General features: G+C 43.3%; 3 protein-coding genes across 7 annotated transcripts; 1 reads left to right on the forward strand and 2 right to left on the reverse strand.

Moving 5' to 3' along the window:
* Positions 1 to 21: 21 nt before the first annotated feature.
* gga3b (golgi associated, gamma adaptin ear containing, ARF binding protein 3b) lies at positions 22 to 12,470 on the reverse strand. The gene is made up of 17 exons (XM_031814250.1): positions 12,370 to 12,470; positions 11,677 to 11,761; positions 11,489 to 11,564; positions 11,235 to 11,333; positions 11,004 to 11,127; positions 10,219 to 10,322; positions 9,972 to 10,052; positions 9,174 to 9,311; positions 8,194 to 8,275; positions 7,985 to 8,101; positions 7,543 to 7,812; positions 6,945 to 7,027; positions 6,627 to 6,784; positions 3,245 to 3,549; positions 2,895 to 3,064; positions 2,434 to 2,544; positions 22 to 2,059 (listed from the first exon to the last, which is right to left on the reverse strand). The coding sequence occupies exons 1-17, from the start codon at positions 12,434 to 12,436 to the stop codon at positions 1,949 to 1,951; spliced, it is 2,181 nt and encodes a 726-aa protein (XP_031670110.1). The 5' UTR covers positions 12,437 to 12,470; the 3' UTR covers positions 22 to 1,948.
* On the forward strand, positions 12,427 to 14,708 carry mrps7 (mitochondrial ribosomal protein S7). The gene is made up of 5 exons (XM_020477831.2): positions 12,427 to 12,693; positions 13,174 to 13,365; positions 13,495 to 13,558; positions 13,642 to 13,809; positions 14,086 to 14,708. Exons 1-5 carry the CDS (start codon positions 12,650 to 12,652, stop codon positions 14,305 to 14,307), a joined length of 690 nt encoding a protein of 229 aa, XP_020333420.1. The 5' UTR covers positions 12,427 to 12,649; the 3' UTR covers positions 14,308 to 14,708.
* Positions 14,700 to 20,548, reverse strand: mif4gdb (MIF4G domain containing b). 5 transcript variants are annotated; one of them, XM_031814254.1, is made up of 6 exons: positions 20,438 to 20,548; positions 19,482 to 19,575; positions 19,069 to 19,178; positions 18,505 to 18,660; positions 17,901 to 17,993; positions 14,700 to 17,593 (listed from the first exon to the last, which is right to left on the reverse strand). In XM_031814254.1, exons 2-6 carry the CDS (start codon positions 19,558 to 19,560, stop codon positions 17,366 to 17,368), a joined length of 666 nt encoding a protein of 221 aa, XP_031670114.1. In that variant the 5' UTR covers positions 19,561 to 19,575; positions 20,438 to 20,548; the 3' UTR covers positions 14,700 to 17,365. The 5 variants fall into 5 exon arrangements, with proteins under 5 accessions (XP_031670114.1, XP_020333422.1, XP_020333423.1 ...); XM_020477833.2 differs by having other exon boundaries at positions 19,069 to 19,196; XM_020477834.2 differs by having other exon boundaries at positions 20,395 to 20,540.
* Positions 20,549 to 20,644: the final 96 nt, after the last annotated feature.

The raw sequence follows: 20,644 nt of genomic DNA on the forward strand, positions 1-20,644 counted from the left end.
AGACCAAAGAGTACAATAAGCTAAATTACACCAGATCAAAAATCCTTTAATTCCTCATGCAACAAACAAATAGCACAGTATGTACAATCGTAAAACATCTTTCAAGACATTTACACATCACATTGACCTCTACACATCTGACTACAGACGATAAGTACACCTATGTACAGAGCTATTGTGCCTCTCACAATGCTACAAGTCAGGGACAACCAGAGCGAGGACATGGGGAGGAAGGGGGCAAACTGGCTGTTTTCCCAATTCCCTAACCTTCCTGAAGTGTGGATTTAAAAGCAATGTATTAGTGCAAGCATGGGTAAGACGTTTCCACCATATTCTCATATCCGTCCATTCCTTTGAATGTTAGGATGAAGGTTAGCGAATCAACCTTTCACCATCGACGAAGTATGAAATCACTGTCCTATTGTGGGCTCAATATTACTGGATGATTTTGACCTCATGGTTTCTTCACCTTCCTCCATGTTAGTTCCAACTTGTGTCAGATGACACTTTCAGCCAGTGTTAAGCTTGGTCAATTCAGTGATGCACTGAAATACAACTGAAATAAATAAAAAATACAATTTCAATACTGACAATGGAGAAAATAATACACATCCTAAAACTCAGTACTAATGGATATCTTAACTCTGGTTGACAGACCACTGAAAGCTCAAACATCATAGTTAAACCAGATGGCGAGCATCAGAGGGAGCATAAGAAGAACCCGTACATTAAACCAAAGAATAAAAACCAGCTACGGTATGCATTTATGATGATAACTTACAGAAGCACGCCAGGAGTAACCACAATATTGATTACAGTGTTGCTAGGAAACCCAGTCATCAAAATAGTAGCTGTATATTAGACCTAGAAGGTCCAGAAAACCCATTAACTAATATCATTGAGAAATACAATATACATCACTTTAAAACAATGTCATAATAATAACTGCCACAATTATGTCTAATAAGCATGATCACTGGATATGCACTGAAGAAATACTGAAACACCTCATGGAATCATGTTCGAGGCTTTTGTCAACAGCCAGCTAGCACCCACATCTAATCAACATAACTTTCTGTATCTTGACTCAAGCTAAGTATGAGCTACTCTGAGCTAACATACTAGCTAGCAAGTCCTCCGGATAAGATTACCAGATTTCACCAAATTATATTCCAGTTATAGGATTAATCAATCATTTTTCCCTAGTTATAAGCTCTGAATAATAATGTCCTTTCTAGAATGCCCTTCTAGCCCATTGGAAACAAGCATTCAACAATGCTGTGGTATAAACATTGACATATATACAGTATATATATATATATATATATATATATACATACATACATACACACAGTATATACACTGTATGTATGTATCTCGTCATAATAATGGATGTGGTGTTAGTTATATTTCCTTTGCCAGCAAGTCTTGTGGGCGGGACTACGTTTGTTAGGAAATGTCCTGCAGTGCTGTATATAAGGGACAACTGGCTGGCCTGCTAAAATACCTTGTAGATGTTCTCAGTTAATAAACACACTTAATAACAAATAAAGAGTGACACTTCTTCACATCTTTGTATCAATTTCTGAAACATGGAAAAAGCACTTGTATCCCTTCAGTTGAGATGCTGTCCTGCAATAATATTCAATACAAGCTCTGGAAGCTATTGAACGTCAGTGTATGCCATGTATGCTATATTATGTTATGTACAAAGTTACAATTGTCTCAATAGCAACTGGGCAAATACAAAGACGGTAAATATCAAAACAATCTAAAAGAAACAGAATGGTTGGCTGGTAAGTAGCACTATGTTGGTACTGTAACATTGCAGCACAGTTCTCCCACCCTATCCTCATCTCTCTCTCTCTGGGGTATGTGTGGTTAACACCCCCATCATGGAGTGTTGGTTTGGCCCGTCCTGGCTCGGCTCTGTGGTGTATGGGGGTGGCTATAGGTGACCCCATCTGTCTGGCGGGGGGAACTGGTCCACCTCGCCCACCTCTGAGCACTGCCTGTTTCCGAGAGTGAATGCCAGCTTGTAGCGCAGACGCACCTTCTCCTGCAAGAGGCAAACGTTGGAAGAGGGTCAGCAAGTGGTTTCACAAAGACTACAAAGAGGATGGAAGCCCATCAGGTCCAAAAAGACCTAGCCCCTCTCTCAATGAATCTTTCCTTAATTCCTCAAATCCTCTCCGTCTCCCCAAACCGCATTGGATAAGAAAGTCAGAGAGGAGGGACCTTGAACCTCCAATACTGTTGAAAAGATGAGGAGATAGAGCCCTAGTCCTACAGTGACTCTGGCTTGTGTATTAGAGAAGTGGGCTGCTCCCTAACCATGTGACCTTAATCAGAAAACCTCTGGGCCCTAGGAAGATCATGACTGTTCCCTGACCATGTGACCTTACCATGAAATACTCGTGGCCCTGCTCTTACCTTCAGGGGATTGGCCAGCAGCATGACCTGTGTGATGGAGGCCGGGGGGAGGGTGGGGTTAAAGGGGGGCAGCTCTGTTCCTGACGGAGGCTGCAGCTTCACCTTCATGGACTGGAGGACAAGGAGAGGAGGGGTTAAGGAGTGTGTGAAAGTTACACACTGAAGATGGCTGCAAAGCCTGTGTACTTGATCCCTGATGCAGTGAAAATAATACAAATAAATACAAAAATGAAGCTTTAGGCAACATATTTTTGAGTGAGGACCCCATCACTTTTTGTTTGGATGAAATGATATAATGTTTGAGTGAGTAAGTATACAGGAGTGGACACATGTGTAAGTATTATAGGAGTGCATGTGTACACATTGCCCTGAGACATGGCTGTAGGCTCCTATGGCACCTAGACAGAGCAAGTGTGAACAAAGTGTGTGTGTACCATGTGTATATTGCACCTGTGTGTTACCTTGGGCACGGCGGCCTGAAGGACCACGTTCTGAACGTGCAGTGGTGCAGTGTTCAGCATGGACACCACTAACACCAGCACGTCTGGTCTGCAAGGGGGACAGTCTGAGGCAAAGTTCAACAGCACACGCACCCCATCCTTATCATAGGCCGTTACAGGGAGCCCTTTACCTGGAGGGGACAGAGGCAGTGAGAGGCTATATCAATGTTATCCAGACAGTGTACTGTGGACATCAAATGGTTAAAAAAGACAAACAACGTTCAATTTCACAGGAGGATATATAGCATGTCCCATTTCCCTTTGCACACTCCCCTCTCTCTACCTCCCTCCCCCCTATCTCCAGTACTCACTGGGTCTGATGGCCTCCAGGGGGACGTGCACGTTGCCCAGGGAGGCCTCCGGTCCTAGCCCCCTGGCTGGGCTGCCCCCCTGGAAGGAGGAGTGGTGGAAGGGGGAGAGGGAGCTGAACAGGGGGCTGCCTGGGGCAGAGCTCAGCGTCTGGGCTTTGGTGTGGGACAACGCAGGGGAGCCAGGCATGGGGCCAGGGAGGAGGGAGGTCGAGGAGAGGGGGACCTGGGGTACCATGGCCCCCAAGGAGGGTGGTACTACGGCCCCCATAGAGGCTGCCATCCCGAATCCGCTGCCAACACGCAAACTGGAAATGACAGAAAAACAACATGAGCTCTCTCTGGAAACATAACTAAATCAAACAGGCAAGTGTGCAATCAAGAGCATGTTGATTTGTACCATATTCAGGATAATGTTGAGTAGCATCTAGTAATGTAATGATGTGACACACTATTAATTTTTTTATTTTTTTATTTCACCTTTATTTAACCAGGTAGGCTAGTTGAGAACAAGTTCTCATTTGCAACTGCGACCTGGCCAAGATAAAGCATAGCAGTGTGAGCAGACAACAAAGAGTTACACATGGAGTAAACAATTAACAAGTCAATAACACAGTAGAAACCAAAGGGGGAGTCTATATACAATGTGTGCAAAAGGCATGAGGAGGTAGGCAAATAATTACAATTTTGCAGATTAACACTGGAGTGATGAATGATCAGATGGTCATGTACAGGTAGAGATATTGGTGTGCAAAAGAGCAGAAAAGTAAATAAATAAAAACAGTATGGGGATGAGGTAGGTGAAAAAGGGTGGGCTATTTACCAATAGACTATGTACAGCTGCAGCGATCGGTTAGCTGCTCAGATAGCTGATGTTTGAAGTTGGTGAGGGAGATAAAAGTCTTCAGCGATTTTTGCAATTCGTTCCAGTCACAGGCAGCAGAGTACTGGAACGAAAGGCGGCCAAATGAGGTGTTGGCTTTAGGGATGATCAGTGAGATACACCTGCTGGAGCGCGTGCTACGGATGGGTGTTGCCATCGTGACCAGTGAGCTGAGATAAGGCGGAGCTTTACCTAGCATGGACTTGTAGATGACCTGGAGCCAGTGGGTCTGGCGACGAATATGTAGTGAGGGCCAGCCGACTAGAGCATACAAGTCGCAGTGGTGGGTGGTATAAGGTGCTTTAGTGACGAAACGGATGGCACTGTGATAGACTGCATCCAGTTTGCTGAGTAGAGTGTTGGAAGCCATTTTGTAGATGACATCGCCGAAGTCGAGGATCGGTAGGATAGTCAGTTTTACTAGGGTAAGCTTGGCGGCGTGAGTGAAGGAGGCTTTGTTGCGGAATAGAAAGCCGACTCTTGATTTGATTTTCGATTGGAGATGTTTGATATGAGTCTGGAAGGAGAGTTTGCAGTCTAGCCAGACACCTAGGTACTTATAGACGTCCACATATTCTAGGTCGGAACCATCCAGGGTGGTGATGCTAGTCAGGCATGCGGGTGCAGGCAGCGACCGGTTGAAAAGCATGCATTTGGTTTTACTAGCGTTTAAGAGCAGTTGGAGGCCACGGAAGGAGTGTTGTATGGCATTGAAGCTTGTTTGGAGGTTAGATAGCGCAGTGTCCAAAGACGGGCCGAAGGTATATAGAATGGTGTCGTCTGCGTAGAGGTGGATCAGGGAATCGCCCGCAGCAAAAGCAACATCATTGATATACACAGAGAAAAGAGTCAGCCCGAGAATTGAACCCTGTGGCACCCCCATAGAGACTGCCAGAGGACCAGACAGCATGCCCTCCGATTTGACGCACTGAACTCTGTCTGCAAAGTAATTGGTGAACCAGGCAAGGCAGTCATCCGAAAAACCGAGGCTCCTGAGTCTGCCGATAAGAATATGGTGATTGACAGAGTCGAAAGCCTTGGCAAGGTCGATGAAGACGGCTGCACAGTACTGTCTTTTATCGATGGCGGTTATGATATCGTTGAGTACCTTGAGTGTGGCTGAGGTGCACCCATGACCGGCTCGGAAACCAGATTGCACAGCGGAGAAGGTGCGGTGGGATTCGAGATGGTCAGTGACCTGTTTGTTGACTTGGCTTTCGAAGACCTTAGATAGGCAGGGCAGGATGGATATAGGTCTGTAACAGTTTGGGTCCAGGGTGTCTCCCCCTTTGAAGAGGGGGATGACTGCGGCAGCTTTCCAATCCTTGGGGATCTCAGACGATATGAAAGAGAGGTTGAACAGGCTGGTAATAGGGGTTGCGACAATGGTGGCAGATAGTTTCAGAAATAGAGGGTCCAGATTGTCAAGCCCAGCTGATTTGTACGGGTCCAGGTTTTGCAGCTCTTTCAGAACATCTGCTATCTGGATTTGGTTAAAGGAGAACCTGGAGAGGCTTGGGCGAGGAGCTGCGGGGGGGGCGGAGCTGTTGGCCGAGGTTGAAGTAGCCAGGCGGAAGGCATGGCCAGCCGTTGAGAAATGCTTATTGAAGTTTTCGATAATCATGGATTTATCAGTGGTGACCGTGTTACCTAGCCTCAGTGCAGTGGGCAGCTGGGAGGAGGTGCTCTTGTTCTCCATGGACTTCACAGTGTCCCAGAACTTTTTGGAGTTGGAGCTACAGGATGCAAACTTCTGCCTGAAGAAGCTGGCCTTAGCTTTCCTGACTGACTGCGTGTATTGGTTCCGGACTTCCCTGAACAGTTGCATATCACGGGGACTATTCGATGCTATTGCAGTCCGCCACAGGATGTTTTTGTGCTGGTCGAGGGCAGTCAGGTCTGGGGTGAACCAAGGGCTGTATCTGTTCTTAGTTCTGCATTTTTTGAACGGAGCATGCTTATCTAAAATGGTGAGGAAGTTACTTTTAAAGAATGACCAGGCATCCTCAACTGACGGGATGAGGTCAATGTCCTTCCAGGATACCCGGGCCAGGTCGATTAGAAAGGCCTGCTCACAGAAGTGTTTTAGGGAGCGTTTGACAGTGATGAGGGGTGGTCGTTTGACTGCGGCTCCGTAGCGGATACAGGCAATGAGGCAGTGATCGCTGAGATCCTGGTTGAAGACAGCGGAGGTGTATTTGGAGGGCCAGTTGGTCAGGATGACGTCTATGAGGGTGCCCTTGTTTACAGAGTTAGGGTTGTACCTGGTGGGTTCCTTGATGATTTGTGTGAGATTGAGGGCATCTAGCTTAGATTGTAGGACTGGCGAGGTGTTAAGCATATCCCATATGACAACCCTGAGACTTCGGATTACCTCAGAAGTGTTGCTTCACTTTATCCATGCGCTGAAGCACCTGATCTAATTCAATGTGGGTAATATAATACCTTGAAGTGATCTACAATATTTCCAATGAAGTGAAGGGAGTAAGGTTAGTTGAGCACCTCTTTGGCTCTCCAAAGTCCAGCATGGCCAGGTCTTGGAGGTCCTGGAGGCTGTGGGTGACAGGGGCCGTGGCGGGGGCTGGCGCTGGCTGGACTGGGGGAAATACTGGGCCTGGCCCTGCTATAGTGCCAAACAAGTCCAGGCCAGGGTCAGGAGCCTGGAGATGGATATAAGGGAGGAGACACTTACAAATCTACCCAATGTATCACAAGAGTTGTTCAAAACTCCTCACTGGTAAAGACACAGGAAATGACAGTAGAAAAAAAGTCATGCTTTTTAATGCTCTGACCATTGTGGTCCTTATCAGGAAGAACTACCTTTAAGGAGGTCCACGGATTCGCTATTTCATTCAGCGTTGGTTTTGATTGGCTGTTCAGAGAAGGAACTGGATCGTTCAGGCCTGAAAAAACACACAAAGGACATGAGTATTGACTCTTCTTTTACCAGATAAATTGACTGAGAACATATTATCTTTTACTGCAACGACTTGGAGAATAGTGACAGGGGGGAGGAGCGGGACGAATGAGACAACTGGAAGCTGGGGATGATTAGGTGGCCATGATGGTATGAGGACTAAATTAGGAATTTAGCCAGGACTGCACCAGATGCAAGGCAATGTTCCCCTCACTGGCCTGGGGCATTGTGATCCCCTTATACCAGAGGTAAGAGTACCCCCTATTGGCCCTCCAATACCCCATCCAGCAGCATCTGGTCTCCCATCCAAGGATCTGCTTGGCTTCAGAGGCAAGCCAGCAGTGGGATGCTGCTGGCATAATGAAATTAAGTACCATGGGGCATTGTCTGAACATTGGTGATGAATACATTTAGAATACAAATCAAATAGGAAATATGGCCTATATTTAACAAGAATACATTTACACATAACTTCCATAAAATGCAAGGTCAGTGAGGTACCTAAGGATAGCAGCTCATCGTCAAGGAGAGAGAGAGCGTTGAGGGCCTTGTCGGTGGCTGGGTGGCTGGGGCTGCTGTTCTGACTGGCATGCAACCCGGCCAACCTTTTTGGAGGAGGAGGCAAGACAGGGATTGGGAACCCCAGGTGATTGGCTGAAGTGGGATCGGAGACCAATGGGAGAGGGGCAGGCGGAGGAGAGGTGGAGTTTGGAACGTCAATGCCAGCCAGGTCAATCAAGGTCTCTGTGTTGTCACTGTTCCCTGTGGTCTCTGTAGAATAGAGAGGGAAAGAAGGAGAGGTGGAGAGATGTAGAAGGAAGCAGAGAGAGGAATTGAAATCGAAGGAGGTAGAAAGGAAACAGTTTGCTCTGAAAGTGATATGAAAAGATATGAAAGTGTGTGTGTGTGTGTGTGTGTGTATACATTACGTGCCATCACTCACCTTCACCAGCTGCAGATCTAGGATCCTCGATGTCTCCATTCACAGTCTGTCCCTTGACAATCTTCTTGTAGGAGTTGATGACCCGTGAGAGGTCATCGCTGGCCTGCAGGATGTCACCTAGAGGGCAAAGGTCAGAGGTTAAGAGATGGAACAACAAATAACAATCTAAGAGACTGAAAAACATTCAAATAACAAATGTATTTCCTCACCTAAACTTGTGTCGTTATCTTCAGTCTCTGTGGCCATTTTGAAAGCAGCCCGTCTCAACTTGTCGCAGCGGTCGTATAGTTCCTGGTATTACAGGAAATGTACGACGACATGCTTCAATCAGCCACTGACAGTTTACAATTCTAATTAATTTCACATAACATCAAAGTCTACCACGCTCGTATCATTCTAGCAGAAATTCCTAATTCGCTCCCTACCCCTTTCCCGTCCCATTGGTCCTAACACTTTGGTGTTTGCAGATAGGTAAGGAGTTAGCAATATGATAGAAGCTCCACCACTAAACTGCTTATACCTATCCAGACGTGGTAGGGAACAAATTGGGACTAGCTGTAAAACTGTGTTAAGGACTGGCTATAGCCTGAGGTGATACATAATAAGGTCCTTAATGCCTCACAGCAAGCAAAGAGGACAAGTATCTAAGTAACACACAGTTCAGTCGCCAAACTTTTGGCAAGTAGAACTGAATAGACCTGAAGAACGGGCTGGCATGGCTGAGAACTCTGGTGACATACCAATTGGTTTCATACAACCGCTCTCTCAACACTGCAGACATACTCGTTGCTTTTGGGTTGAATTCAGGCATAACAGTCACCTCTCAGACGTCCTCCACCTGCGTATCAGCCATGACTGTGCTTCCGTTGTGGGTGTGGTAGCCAAGCAACCTTTATTTGCACGCAATTAACATATATTAATATGCATGACCATTTTTCCTGACAGTGGAAGAACTGCTCTGGCAGAACTGCATGAAACAGAGGTGTGCCTCACCCGCACCGCGCCGAAAGAGCAGCAGAGGCTGACCAACTATTGTCAAAAGTCAGACGAGGCGCACTATGGCTTCACAAGGCACTCTATCCCTGCTCTCCCAAAGAGAAAGTTAAATGCTTTAGTTCAGTGCGGCGATAGAGCGGTGTTTGAACTAGGGCTAAGTGTGATGTGTGTGGAGTCTGAACGGAACACACACCTTGATGATCTCTCTGTCTGACTGGGAGGACCTGTCCTTGTCGTAGTGGGACAGCATCTCACTCAGCAGCTTGACGTTGATGCCCACCTCTTCCAGGGTGTGGATGCGTTTGGTCACTTTCTGAACCCTGACATCGTCCTGGGAGAATGAGGGTTAATAAGATGTTCAAGACTTGTTACACATTGCTATAAAAGCCTTATATGCATGCGCAACAGTTATATTGTAAATGCATTCAGCCGTCCTGGGAAACAGAACAATACAAGTGTTATAGAAAACTACTAACATGGATGCATGATCGGCTATGATCACATTTTCTAAGCTCCATCTGTGTGTAATTATACAGTGTATTTATTATCCCATGATGAATTATTAAAGCAATAGGTCACCTCGGGGGTTTGTGGTATATGGCCAATATACCACGGCTAAGGGCTGTTCTTATGCACAATGCAACGCGGAGTGCCTGGATACAGCCCATAGCCGTGGTATATTGGCCATATACCACAACCCCCTCTGTGACCTATTGCTATTATAAACATCTATAAGAACAGTAAAAATAAATGTTTCCTCATACCTGTGGTCTCACATACCATGGCTTTCAGCCAATCAGCATTCAGGGCTGATAAAATACTCTATAAGCATTTATTACCACTCAAAGCTAGTTAGAACAGTCTTATGAACCCATTATGACTATAAACACACAGGTGGTATGTCACAGGCTGAGTATGAGCATTCACAACAGCTTACGGCTCTTTACAACCGCCTTTATAAGCACTTAAAGGGCATGTCGTTGTCTCTCACCTCCTTCACCATGTTCTTGATGAGCCTGTTGGCTTCCTGCAGGTCCTCTGGGTTTTTGCTCCTCAGAAGCTCTGCTAGTAGCTAAACACACATGAAGGCATGTCTCTGTCAAATTACCATTGTTGTAAGTAGGTGTGTTAGTGCTAGGCTGAAACAAAAGACTGCACACCACATATACAGTAGTTCTCTAGGATCAGGATTAAAGACCAGTACTGTGGATACACTCAGTCTGAACCCAGTGTCTCACCTTGCCCATGTCCTCATTGTCAAACACAGGGTTCTTGGGACGTGTGGGGGGTGAAGGAATCAGAGTCTTGTCCACTGGGAGCTCAGGGTCCATAGTTACAAGGCCTGAAGAACGGAAGGTAGTTCACAGATACGATTTTTTTAAATAACTCAAAATAACTCTATGAGACTATTCATCACAAACAGAGTTCCATTTCAAATCAATGAGGAAAATTGAGGAAGAATATCAGTTTACTTCCTGAATTGAAATTAAATGGTATTAAGCAGGAAAACTAGCGGTTATTGATACAGTGACATATCAGGATATAATTATAATTATTATTATTTTTACTTTTTTTTTTACCCCGTTTTCGTGGTATCCAATTGTTTAGTAGCTACTATCTTTTCTCATCGCTACAACTCCCGTACGGGTATCAGGATATAATTTGACGATATATCGTATCGACAATATCCAAATATTATTTTTGTGCTAGTTTACTGTAGATAAAACCAAAACTCCCATATTTTTCCTTCATAGCTTGTTCTCCATCTTCTTTTTAAATAGGGAGCAAATTTGTTATGAGCTATTTTATTTCCATGACTGATCAAAACGTGTTGTCATGGCTTTCTTGGCCCTCTGCAGCAGACATATGGTGAGCAATATGTTTGGAACATCGAATCGCAATAAAATCACAGTATTTAATCGCGTGAATTGCAATACATATCGTATCGGCAGCTAAGTATCGTGAGGTCCCTGGTAATTCCCAGCCATAGTGGCTGTGGTAACTAGTGGAAACCAGGTCTTACCCTGTCTCCTTAGTGTCTGGTATGCTTCGTTGATTTTGGCCTCGTTGGGGAAAGCCACTGTCCAGCTGTACAGCATCTCAATAATCTTTGTCTTTACCTTCTCTGGTACTCTGTCTCCCATATACTAGATAGAAGTGTACCAGATCTTTGTCATTGATGTATTCACACACAGAACAATAGGAAAATAGAAGAAGAATATAATAACGCATTCAGAATACCAAGTCCACTCACCTTAGGAGAAACAACTTTGATCAGCTCGTTCAGAAACCGATATTTCCCGATTTCATTATGAAACCTTCTCCCGCAGTTCTTCATACATGCTTCTAATACCTTGGAGAATTACACGTGGACATTTGGTCAAACACATGGACACATAGGTAGCCCTGAGACAAGGCTGTATACACCATATGAGTACATACAGCTATGCCTCAGGACTAGAACAGAATAGTGGATGAAATTAAATAGTACAAACAAACAATACTCACTGTTAAAGCCTGAAGCGCCTCCCATTCTTGTGGCGATTGGATTTTGTGAACCAGCAACCTGACAGATATCTGGGGACTGCACAAAGAGATTGGGTTAAATTGGCCCATTTCCTATACATACTATAGCAATGGGTCAAATGAAGCTAATACATACTGAATGGTATCAGGTCAATCAGGAAGTAACATACCCTTCCAATTCCTTATTGATCTGGTCACAGAAACCGATGATGTACTCCCAATCTTCCTGTCTGTTTGTTGGATGGGTGGCTTTATCTATAGTGAGATCAAATAAAAATAAAACATGTTTAACACATGTCTTTAGAGTTGAGAGTTGACCGACTTGTTGAAAGGACAACACATGTGAACAACCGGACACTGACAGTAAAGAATTCGACTGTCATCATCCACATTGCACTGGCTACTATACCACAAAGCGCATACATGCAGTGAAGCCACCACCAAAGATGTTTTATCTGTGCCACCAGCTCCTCGAAAGGCTATCAATTATATATGTCAACCAACACAAGATATGCGCTTGATATCAAAATCACAATCCTCAATTTAGCTGTCTTAACTCTCGATATCAAAAGGGAGCTCAGCTGAGGTGCAGTGGCCACATCCCCTGGGTTTATGCTTGAATGTCCGCCTCCCACAACTGATCCAGATTCAGTGCACAGCTTTCCTGAAACGGCTGCTTCGAACGACAACGCTAACACAGATCTTATAACGGGGATGCCTCGAAGGCAGTAGCCCTGGAGGATTGCAGACAGTTCAACAGATTGCACTCTTCATTACTTCATTCATACATTCACTCCATTCATTCAATGCAATATGCTAATAATATAAATGAATTGACTGGATACATAGGTTAATTCACTCACTGAGCCAGGATTCTAGCGTCTCCCCTTCCTGGTACGCCATAGCATTGGAAACATCGCGTGATGACATCACCAATGTGTGCAACTATGCGCGAGAATCACGCAGTCTGCGTTTTCAATAAAACCTAGAAAAATATGCATTTATTGTTTGGTGTGAAATTTAGAAATTCAAATATTTAGCTGAATGATGCTTTATTTTGGAAAATAAATCATAGAAATTAGTTTTGCTTTATGGCATCTAACAGGGAGCTTACCCAGGGGTCTTCGCACCACACTTTCCAAGATGGCTGCCTCCGTCACAGGTTTACTAAAACCTTGGACACCAAGGTAATTATAATTTTGCTGATTAACGACGCTATGGATGTGTATCTTAACACTGTGATACTGCACTAGTATGACACTTGTCATTGCACAAGTTTATTACAACTACGTTAGCTACCTACAGTCAGTGACATTTACATTCAACTTTTTAGTATTTATTTAGAGACATGCCACCCACTGTATTCATTGTAGCAAAATACAAAATCACCCGTCCTGTAAGAACAAGTTTGTGAATCAGTGTGAGTGAGTGTGGCTGGAAACGATTTGTTCATGTAGATTTTAACAAGCAAACACTGTAGCTCTGATCCAGGGCGCGAGGCAGTACCAGAGTTAAGAAACAGTAGTTACCCCATATGTTTCTGCAAACAACATTAGATGGTTAAATGATCATGTATAGATATTGTCCATGATATGCTATAACCATTGCATTGTATTTGACTATTAAACATGAAGTGTCATAATCTTCTGTTGCTCATGCTTCTTTAGGGTACTCCTGGTGAGATGGAGCAGGTATAACCCTTACTACCTGGAGCCTGAGCCTAGGAAAGAGGTGTACCACATCCCAGAGACTGAGCTCACACCTGAGCAGAAAGAGGAGAGGGAGCTGAAATCTGTCAGGCCCATAAAGGCAGCCACCAACTCTGTTACCAGCTCTGTTTTCAACGACCCTGTGCTGAGGTACCTAACCCCAACACACATTAATGCATAAGCCTACAAACACTGAAATACATGTAGCTCAGTCATGTGGTTGTGTGTTTACCCTGTCAAGTCTGAATTACAGCTCATCACTATTCTTTCTCTTCACAGCAAGTTTGTCAACATGATGATGAAAGATGGTGACAAGATTATTGCCAAAGGTATCATCACACAGGTATAGTGGGATTCTTTGGGACTGTTTGATATAGTTTGCCAAGTAATGTAAATATACACTAATGCCCATCCTTCTCTTCTCAGACATTGGAGAACATGAAGAGAAAACAGGTGGAGAAGTACCACAAAGCCCCTGAGGGAAAGAAGGCAGAGATCGAGTGTAATCCATACACCATCTTCCACCATGCTCTGGAGAACTGCAAGCCTGTCATTGGCCTGGCTAGCATTCAGAAAGGGGGCAAGTTCTATCAGGTCAGTACTCTCACCATTTCTACGGAGTCACATTCATTAGTTCACAACGTAGCAAAACATTCTGCAACATAATGAAAGCAGGGGTTCTGGTAGTCCCTCCCTGTTTGTCTTTTTTCTTGTCTTTGTTGCCTAATGAACACAACCTTGGGGTGATAGTTTGTAGAAAAATATACATCAACTCTTTATTCTCCACAATAGACATGACAAATGTAATGTATCTTTAGTCTCATACAGTATGTGTAATGACATCCTGTATTGCCCCTCTCCACTCTGCAGGTGCCCATACCTCTGACAGACAACAGGCGGCGCTTCCTGGCCATGAAGTGGATGATCACAGAGTGCCGGGACAACAAGCACAGACGCACACTAATGTACGAAAAACTATCCCAGGAACTGCTGGCCGCCTTCTCCAAGGAGGGCAACGTGGTCAAACGGAAACACGAACTGCACAAGATGGCTGAATCCAACAGAGCCTACGCCCACTATCGCTGGTGGTAGTCGACTATGAAGTCTGAGTGCAGCATTCAAAATGGGACCATTTGGACTGGAAGGAATTCAATCCATTGTCCCTTTGGTCAAACTTGAGATGGAGTTCCTTGTTGGAAAATAAAAACATCATGGACATTTGTGCATCATGGGAGATTGTCAATGTAGGGCATTGACAGGCTTTGTAAATATAAATCTCTTGGACTCCATTGTGAAATATTTGGAATGGTGTGTATCCAAGTATACTGACCACAAATACAGTTACTGTAAATGTGGCTTCTTTTACTAACATTGTATTATGGTTCAATAAAGAATGATTGTGAAAACATTAAATGACATGATCACATACTGTATCTAGAATATAGGTGCATTCAGTGACATCTTCAAATAAATTAAAGCTTAGGTAAAACCCAGGTCCATTTTATTTACATTTTATTCATCTTCAGTCAATGTACAGCAGTAGCAAAAATGAAATTGACCAATGTTGGTACTTCTGACATTTGAACAGATACCCAACTACAGTAATGGAAATATTTATAGGAAAATATACACTGAGCTCTGTCTTCACGCAGTGAACTCAAACTTTCTATATATCTACTTGGGTAGATAAATGTACAAACTTATTTGGTAATTCTGTGTAAAACAAATGGCATGTACGCAAACCACTAGTAGGCAAATTGTGAGTGCTGCACTTCCTGTCTAAATTAGGTTTCTACTGAATGACTTTACTTTGAATACTTGGTCTTTATGTAGCAATAAATAGGCCCTATAGCATATACACATTTACTTCAATAATCTTCTTTCAACATCATGGCCCTATCAAATATGCTCAAACTAGTGGATGACCAACAAGTTTATTTTAGTGCTTGCTTAATGTACACTGAGAACCACAGTTTTGAATGAAAACTGTTGAGAAACACTAATCTAGTGAACTAAATGTAAAACAATAGAAAAGTTAACTCAGTCACCCAAGTGTTACTATTCCGATTCCACAACTACTATTACCAAATCAACTTTTCAATCTATTCGACAACTGTCCACTAGGGCCAACAGAGGTTACTAAAATAGCCTACTAACTAACACAATATTTGTGATCATATCTTCAAAAAAATTATATGGTTCTTCCCTCTTCAAAGAGTTTCATGTCCCTGCTGGAATTATCAACGATTCCCCATGCCTCCCTCACTTTCTTGCAGTAATCACTGAGCTGACATAACTAGGGTAGGAAAAATATCTGCAATGGATCACATTAGATCAGTGATTACTATGAGGAAGGAAGGATAGATGAATGTTAAAGATATTGGAACAGGACCTAGAAATAGTCTGCTGCTTGATTGTGTGCAGTGGTTTTTCCAAGACACCGTGTTTGGTTTTGTGAGCATATTAAAGCACTCGGTCAGCACACAGTGTAAACATTATAAAACGTATATATTCTGAACTACAAAAACTAGTAGATGTGGACTTCTTCAATAAAGTGAAGCTGGTAAAAGCTTAGTGCTGGTGGAATGAATCTCAGACGTACTACTGTTTTGAAAATCTAACAGCAACGAGTAGTGAACAGCCAGACAGAACTTATAAAGTCACTATAATGCAGTAATATTCTCAGCTTCCAAACTGAATAAATGTTTGCATTGTGGTGCTCAGTTTCCCCAAGCCGAAAGCAAAAAGCCGGCATCCATTTTGTAGCACCAAAGTGTGGACTATGTCGTTTAAAAGAGGTACAGTACTTGTGAGACTTGTGAATACAAAAACATCTGCAAAACTAGTTGTTCTTATTAGAATCAGCAAAAACTGACTATAACTTCCAGCTTTGACAATATTACTGTCTATATTGGCATCACATGTACTACAAAACTATTTTTCAGATAAACTTGTGATATTAACAATTCAGAAACTAGGATTCAGACCATAAAAAGTCAAATATATTGATATTTTCAGAAAGGAAATATTACAAATTACTTATGACAAATCTCTTGGTCCCAAATCCTAATAATACCAAATTGTCACCCTCTCGTCATGTGCTTTTTGACCTTAGAGGAAACGAAGAGGCTTAAGAGTCATTGGCAGCAGGGTGGACCCACGTGGAGTTACATGCGTTGTGTTAATCTTTTGCTTGATTGATTTTGTCAAAAATCCCTCAACTCTAGCCAAAATGCTTTTCAGTCATTTTAATCTACCACTCAAACAACAGGTGCGTTTAAAACAAAAGTTGACTGTAAAGTATTTTGTCCAATTGATTTGGACCCTATGACTGTATTTAGACAGGCAGCCCAATTCTGATATTTCACCTAATTTTGGCAAAATAGTTAATCTGATTGGTAAAAACACAAATTACTGGTAAAACAAAATAAAGACCAGAATTGGGCTGTCTGTGTAAAAGCAGCCTATTTTGTAAAGCATTGATTGTAAGATCATAATTTGATCCATACATTCACTTGGGCCTAATGAATGTCTAAGCTCTCGAAAAGTTCTGCAGACCTCTCAAGATTCTTTGTAGAAACATTTACGAAGATCATCACCTTTGAAAACAGTATCAGTAACGACTGGCAGAAGATCTATAAGATTAATTCAATCATGGTCAAGCCCACGTGACTGGAATGTGTATCTGAACTACTTATGTAGAATAGTGAAATGTCTCATAACATTGGAATGTCAGAAAGCAAAGGGATTAATAATAAATAATTCGACTGGAGTAAAAACTGCAATTCGAAACCCACAAAATATCCAGAATTTCAGTCAAACTTGCTTCAAACCAATCCAATTCAAATACACCTCTCGCCAAAATAAACCCTTTTAACAACCATTTACAATTGCACATTTCAAACCGACTATCTAGCTAGTGGAAATATCCCTGCTGCTAACCAGACTGACTAGTGGCTACCCCATGGCAAAGCCCAGCAAAAAAAGTGTCCTTTCTGGAATCATCCACTATGCAGCCCCTCTCCCAATACTAATCATTCAGGGTCACATTCAGTAGACACGAAACGGGAGATTCCAACCCGAGCTCGTCCAATCCCATGTTGTTCCTATTGAACACCACCCACCTACTGTAGCCTGGCCTAGCCTCAGTCTAGTCGGTGACTTCGCTGTAGTAGTATTTCTGGGCCGTGTCGCTGAGCATCCAGCCCCCGGCTCTGAACTCCAGGATCTCCAGTAGCAGAAGACGGGCCATGGAGCTCAGGCCCTCCTGCAGTAGGAAGCCGTCCCGCAGCAGGTAGAAGAGCTCGTCCATCTTCTGTCCGTCCATCTTCTCCAACTGGTCCCCGATGCGGTGCAGCTGGAGCACCAGGCAGTCTACCTGGGGGAAGGAAAGGAGAAGCAAAGGAGCACCAATATTAAACAAACGCATATCATTATCAGAGAAGGGGAAATCACATTCAGAGATGTACTCAGGCTATAGCATGTACATTTGTTTTCAGATTTCAAACAGTAGCCACTATATAAAGCCGGACATTTGAGCAAAAACATTTAAATTTGGTTCTCTCTTTAATCTGAAATGTATGTTTGGTAAATAACCAACATATTGCACTTTAAGAAGTGAGAGACAATTGAAATATGTCCTCAGTTGAAATACTAAAAAAGGTGCTGTGCCATATTTGACCCACCTCTTCCTCGTTGTTCAGTGAGTCAGGCTGAGCCAGCCTTAACAGGCAGTCAAACACAGGATGCACCAGAGCCACCATTGGCATGTTGTTCACCTGGGGAGGGGAAAACACAAGGACCTATTAACATTTCATTGATAAGAAAAGCTTCTATGCATATATTTTGGGGCGGCAGGGTAGCCTAGTGGTTAGAGCGTTGGGCTACTAACCGAAAGGTTGCAAGTTTGAATCTCCTAGCTGACTAGGTACAAATCTGTCGTTCTGCCGCTGAACAAGGCAGTTAACCCACTGTTCCTAGGCCGTCATTGAAAATAAGATTTTGTTCTTAACTGACTTGCCTAGTTAAATAAAGATAAAAAAAATCATAAAAATCCATGAAGAAATAGCTTAAATAAAACTGGAGAGTACGATGCCCGATTCACACTATAGGGATGAACCGTACTGCGCAGGTTTTGGATATTGTCCTTGTACAATGTTCTTTCCAGTACGGTTCCAGCAATTATGATGGATGCCCAGCACAGCTTGGCTCAGTTCAGTCTTGTGAATAGGTTGTTAGATATCTCCAGTTAGAATATGAATAGGGATTCTGGAATGTTTTGGCTCATACCTTGAGGTAGTCGAAGACGTTGCAGATGAAGGTGACGAAGCAGACCCACTCCTGCAGCGAGCGAAGCCGTGTGTCCTCCCGGGCCACGAACTCCAGTTGCAGCCGGTTGAGCAGATTCCGCCGGAACACGTTTCCGTTGTTGTGCTTGGCCTCAGCCTGCAACGTGTGGTAGAGAACAAGATCATACACAGCCATAAGCATCTGTATGGTTCCAGTCTATGGATATACACAACTAGGAAGTTAAAGCACTGATCCCGGGGAGCAAAATAGTAGGATTGGGTTGAGTAGGATTGAGTTGCCATTTGACAATGATAAACCCCTTGATCCCCACCACCCTGCCCACCCACCAAATGGTTAGGATTTTAAGACGGTAAGCTGATCTTAGATCTGAGCTTCTAGAGAGGAGCTCATTTGACCTTGTTTACAGTCAAACTCCAGCTTTAGTTCACACCATGTTCTAGGCCTAGGTGTGAAGCCCTAGTCAAAGATAATTCCCCTTACTGTTGTTACCACCATTACTATTAGCCAGAAAGGCAAGTAGTTTTAAGGTGATTATTACCATACCTGAACGATAGTGTAGCAAATGCGTCCTGCCTCTTTGCTGAAGACCTGGTCCTTCAAAGACTGGTCCACGATGACATTGGACACCTTCTCCAGGTCCACCGTGCTGGGCTCTGAGGGCAGAGAGAGGGCTAATCCAAAGACAGCCACACTTACACTTGCTACTGGGTCACGTTCAATAGGCACAAAATTTGACAATAACGCTCTGAAACGGCAAGGTTGCATCTGAGCATGCCCAATAAAAGTTTTTTTCTGTTGCAAAATTTTTGAAATCTATTGCTACGGTTTGCACTAATGAACATGACACTGTACTATGTACTTAATTGTAAAAACAAAACATTATCAATCTGACTGTGTTGATTTTTCACACAGACCTTTATATACATCTTCACAGAATCACTACATTAGGGACTGACCTTTCAGGGCCGTTTTCAGCAGATTCTGGGTCTCCAAATCGAAAGACTGAATCTTGTAGTCCTCTTTACAGTTTTCCATTTTTTACAAGTGATACTGAAAAAGACCATGGATACAGACAGACTATGTTTTCAAACATCATTTCAAGCGAAATTCATTAGACAGAACTATGTCTCAGCACAAAGCTGTCTGACGCTGTTGTCATCAATCTGGCTGCCCCCCAGGCCTCTTTCATAGGGGGATATGGGGGATTAAGCCAACATACGCAGTTCCTCTAATATTGCCCAAATAAAAAGGTAGTTTGCATACAAGCAATGTAGAAACAGATTTATCATATCTTCAAATACCAATAGTTAATTGCCATTCGTATGTTAGAGGATGCATTTCCCACCCATCCATTGTAAAAAGTCACAATGAAATTGCATGACTTCTACTGGGTCAGGAGTTGCATTTTCAAACAAACGAAACCTTTGCAGCAGCCTAACCTCGTTCCCAGGATATGGAAGGGCAGCAAGTCTGGTGCACGAGACTAGCAACAACCTGTCCCGTTGCATCAAACTGCACTACATGCCAACCCAGCAATAAATACCGGTAACAGTTAGCGGTATTAATATTTCACCATAAGAGATTGGATCGAGCTTCCTAAAAAAAATTGGCTGCTACTAAACATGCACGCAATTAATGCAAAAAGTCGGTACAATTTAGCTAGCTATCTAACTAGAAATAGTAACGAAACAACTAGCTAGCTAGTTAACGACTTGTTACACAGATAACATTAGTTACCAAGCGAATATGTTTGAAAAGGAATTGTTGAGTGGCTAGCTAGCTAAGCTAACTGACTTGCCAAGTCTGATTTACAAGAGCTCAAATTATGTTCGTTCAGGTTTCTAAATATAAACTTAAATCAAGACTTACTTTCCTAAAGTTAAGTTTGAAGCAGTGATTACATTGTACATACACCCTCCACTGTGCTGTGCTGTGCTGTGCTGTTTGTTTCTCACTTCCTGAGTGCTTTCTGCGCACGCGCTGTGTTCCAACAGTATTGGACAAAATGCGCACTGACGCCTAGGGAGAAGTGTCCAGTGACGTTAAATAAACTGTTTACCCATAGACGAAACCCACATTATTACAATCTGTTCTATTCTGACTATATCATTCCAATGAC

Source organism: Oncorhynchus kisutch, unplaced genomic scaffold, assembly GCF_002021735.2.
Source record: "Oncorhynchus kisutch isolate 150728-3 unplaced genomic scaffold, Okis_V2 Okis06b-Okis10b_hom, whole genome shotgun sequence".
Taxonomy (NCBI): domain Eukaryota; kingdom Metazoa; phylum Chordata; class Actinopteri; order Salmoniformes; family Salmonidae; genus Oncorhynchus; species Oncorhynchus kisutch.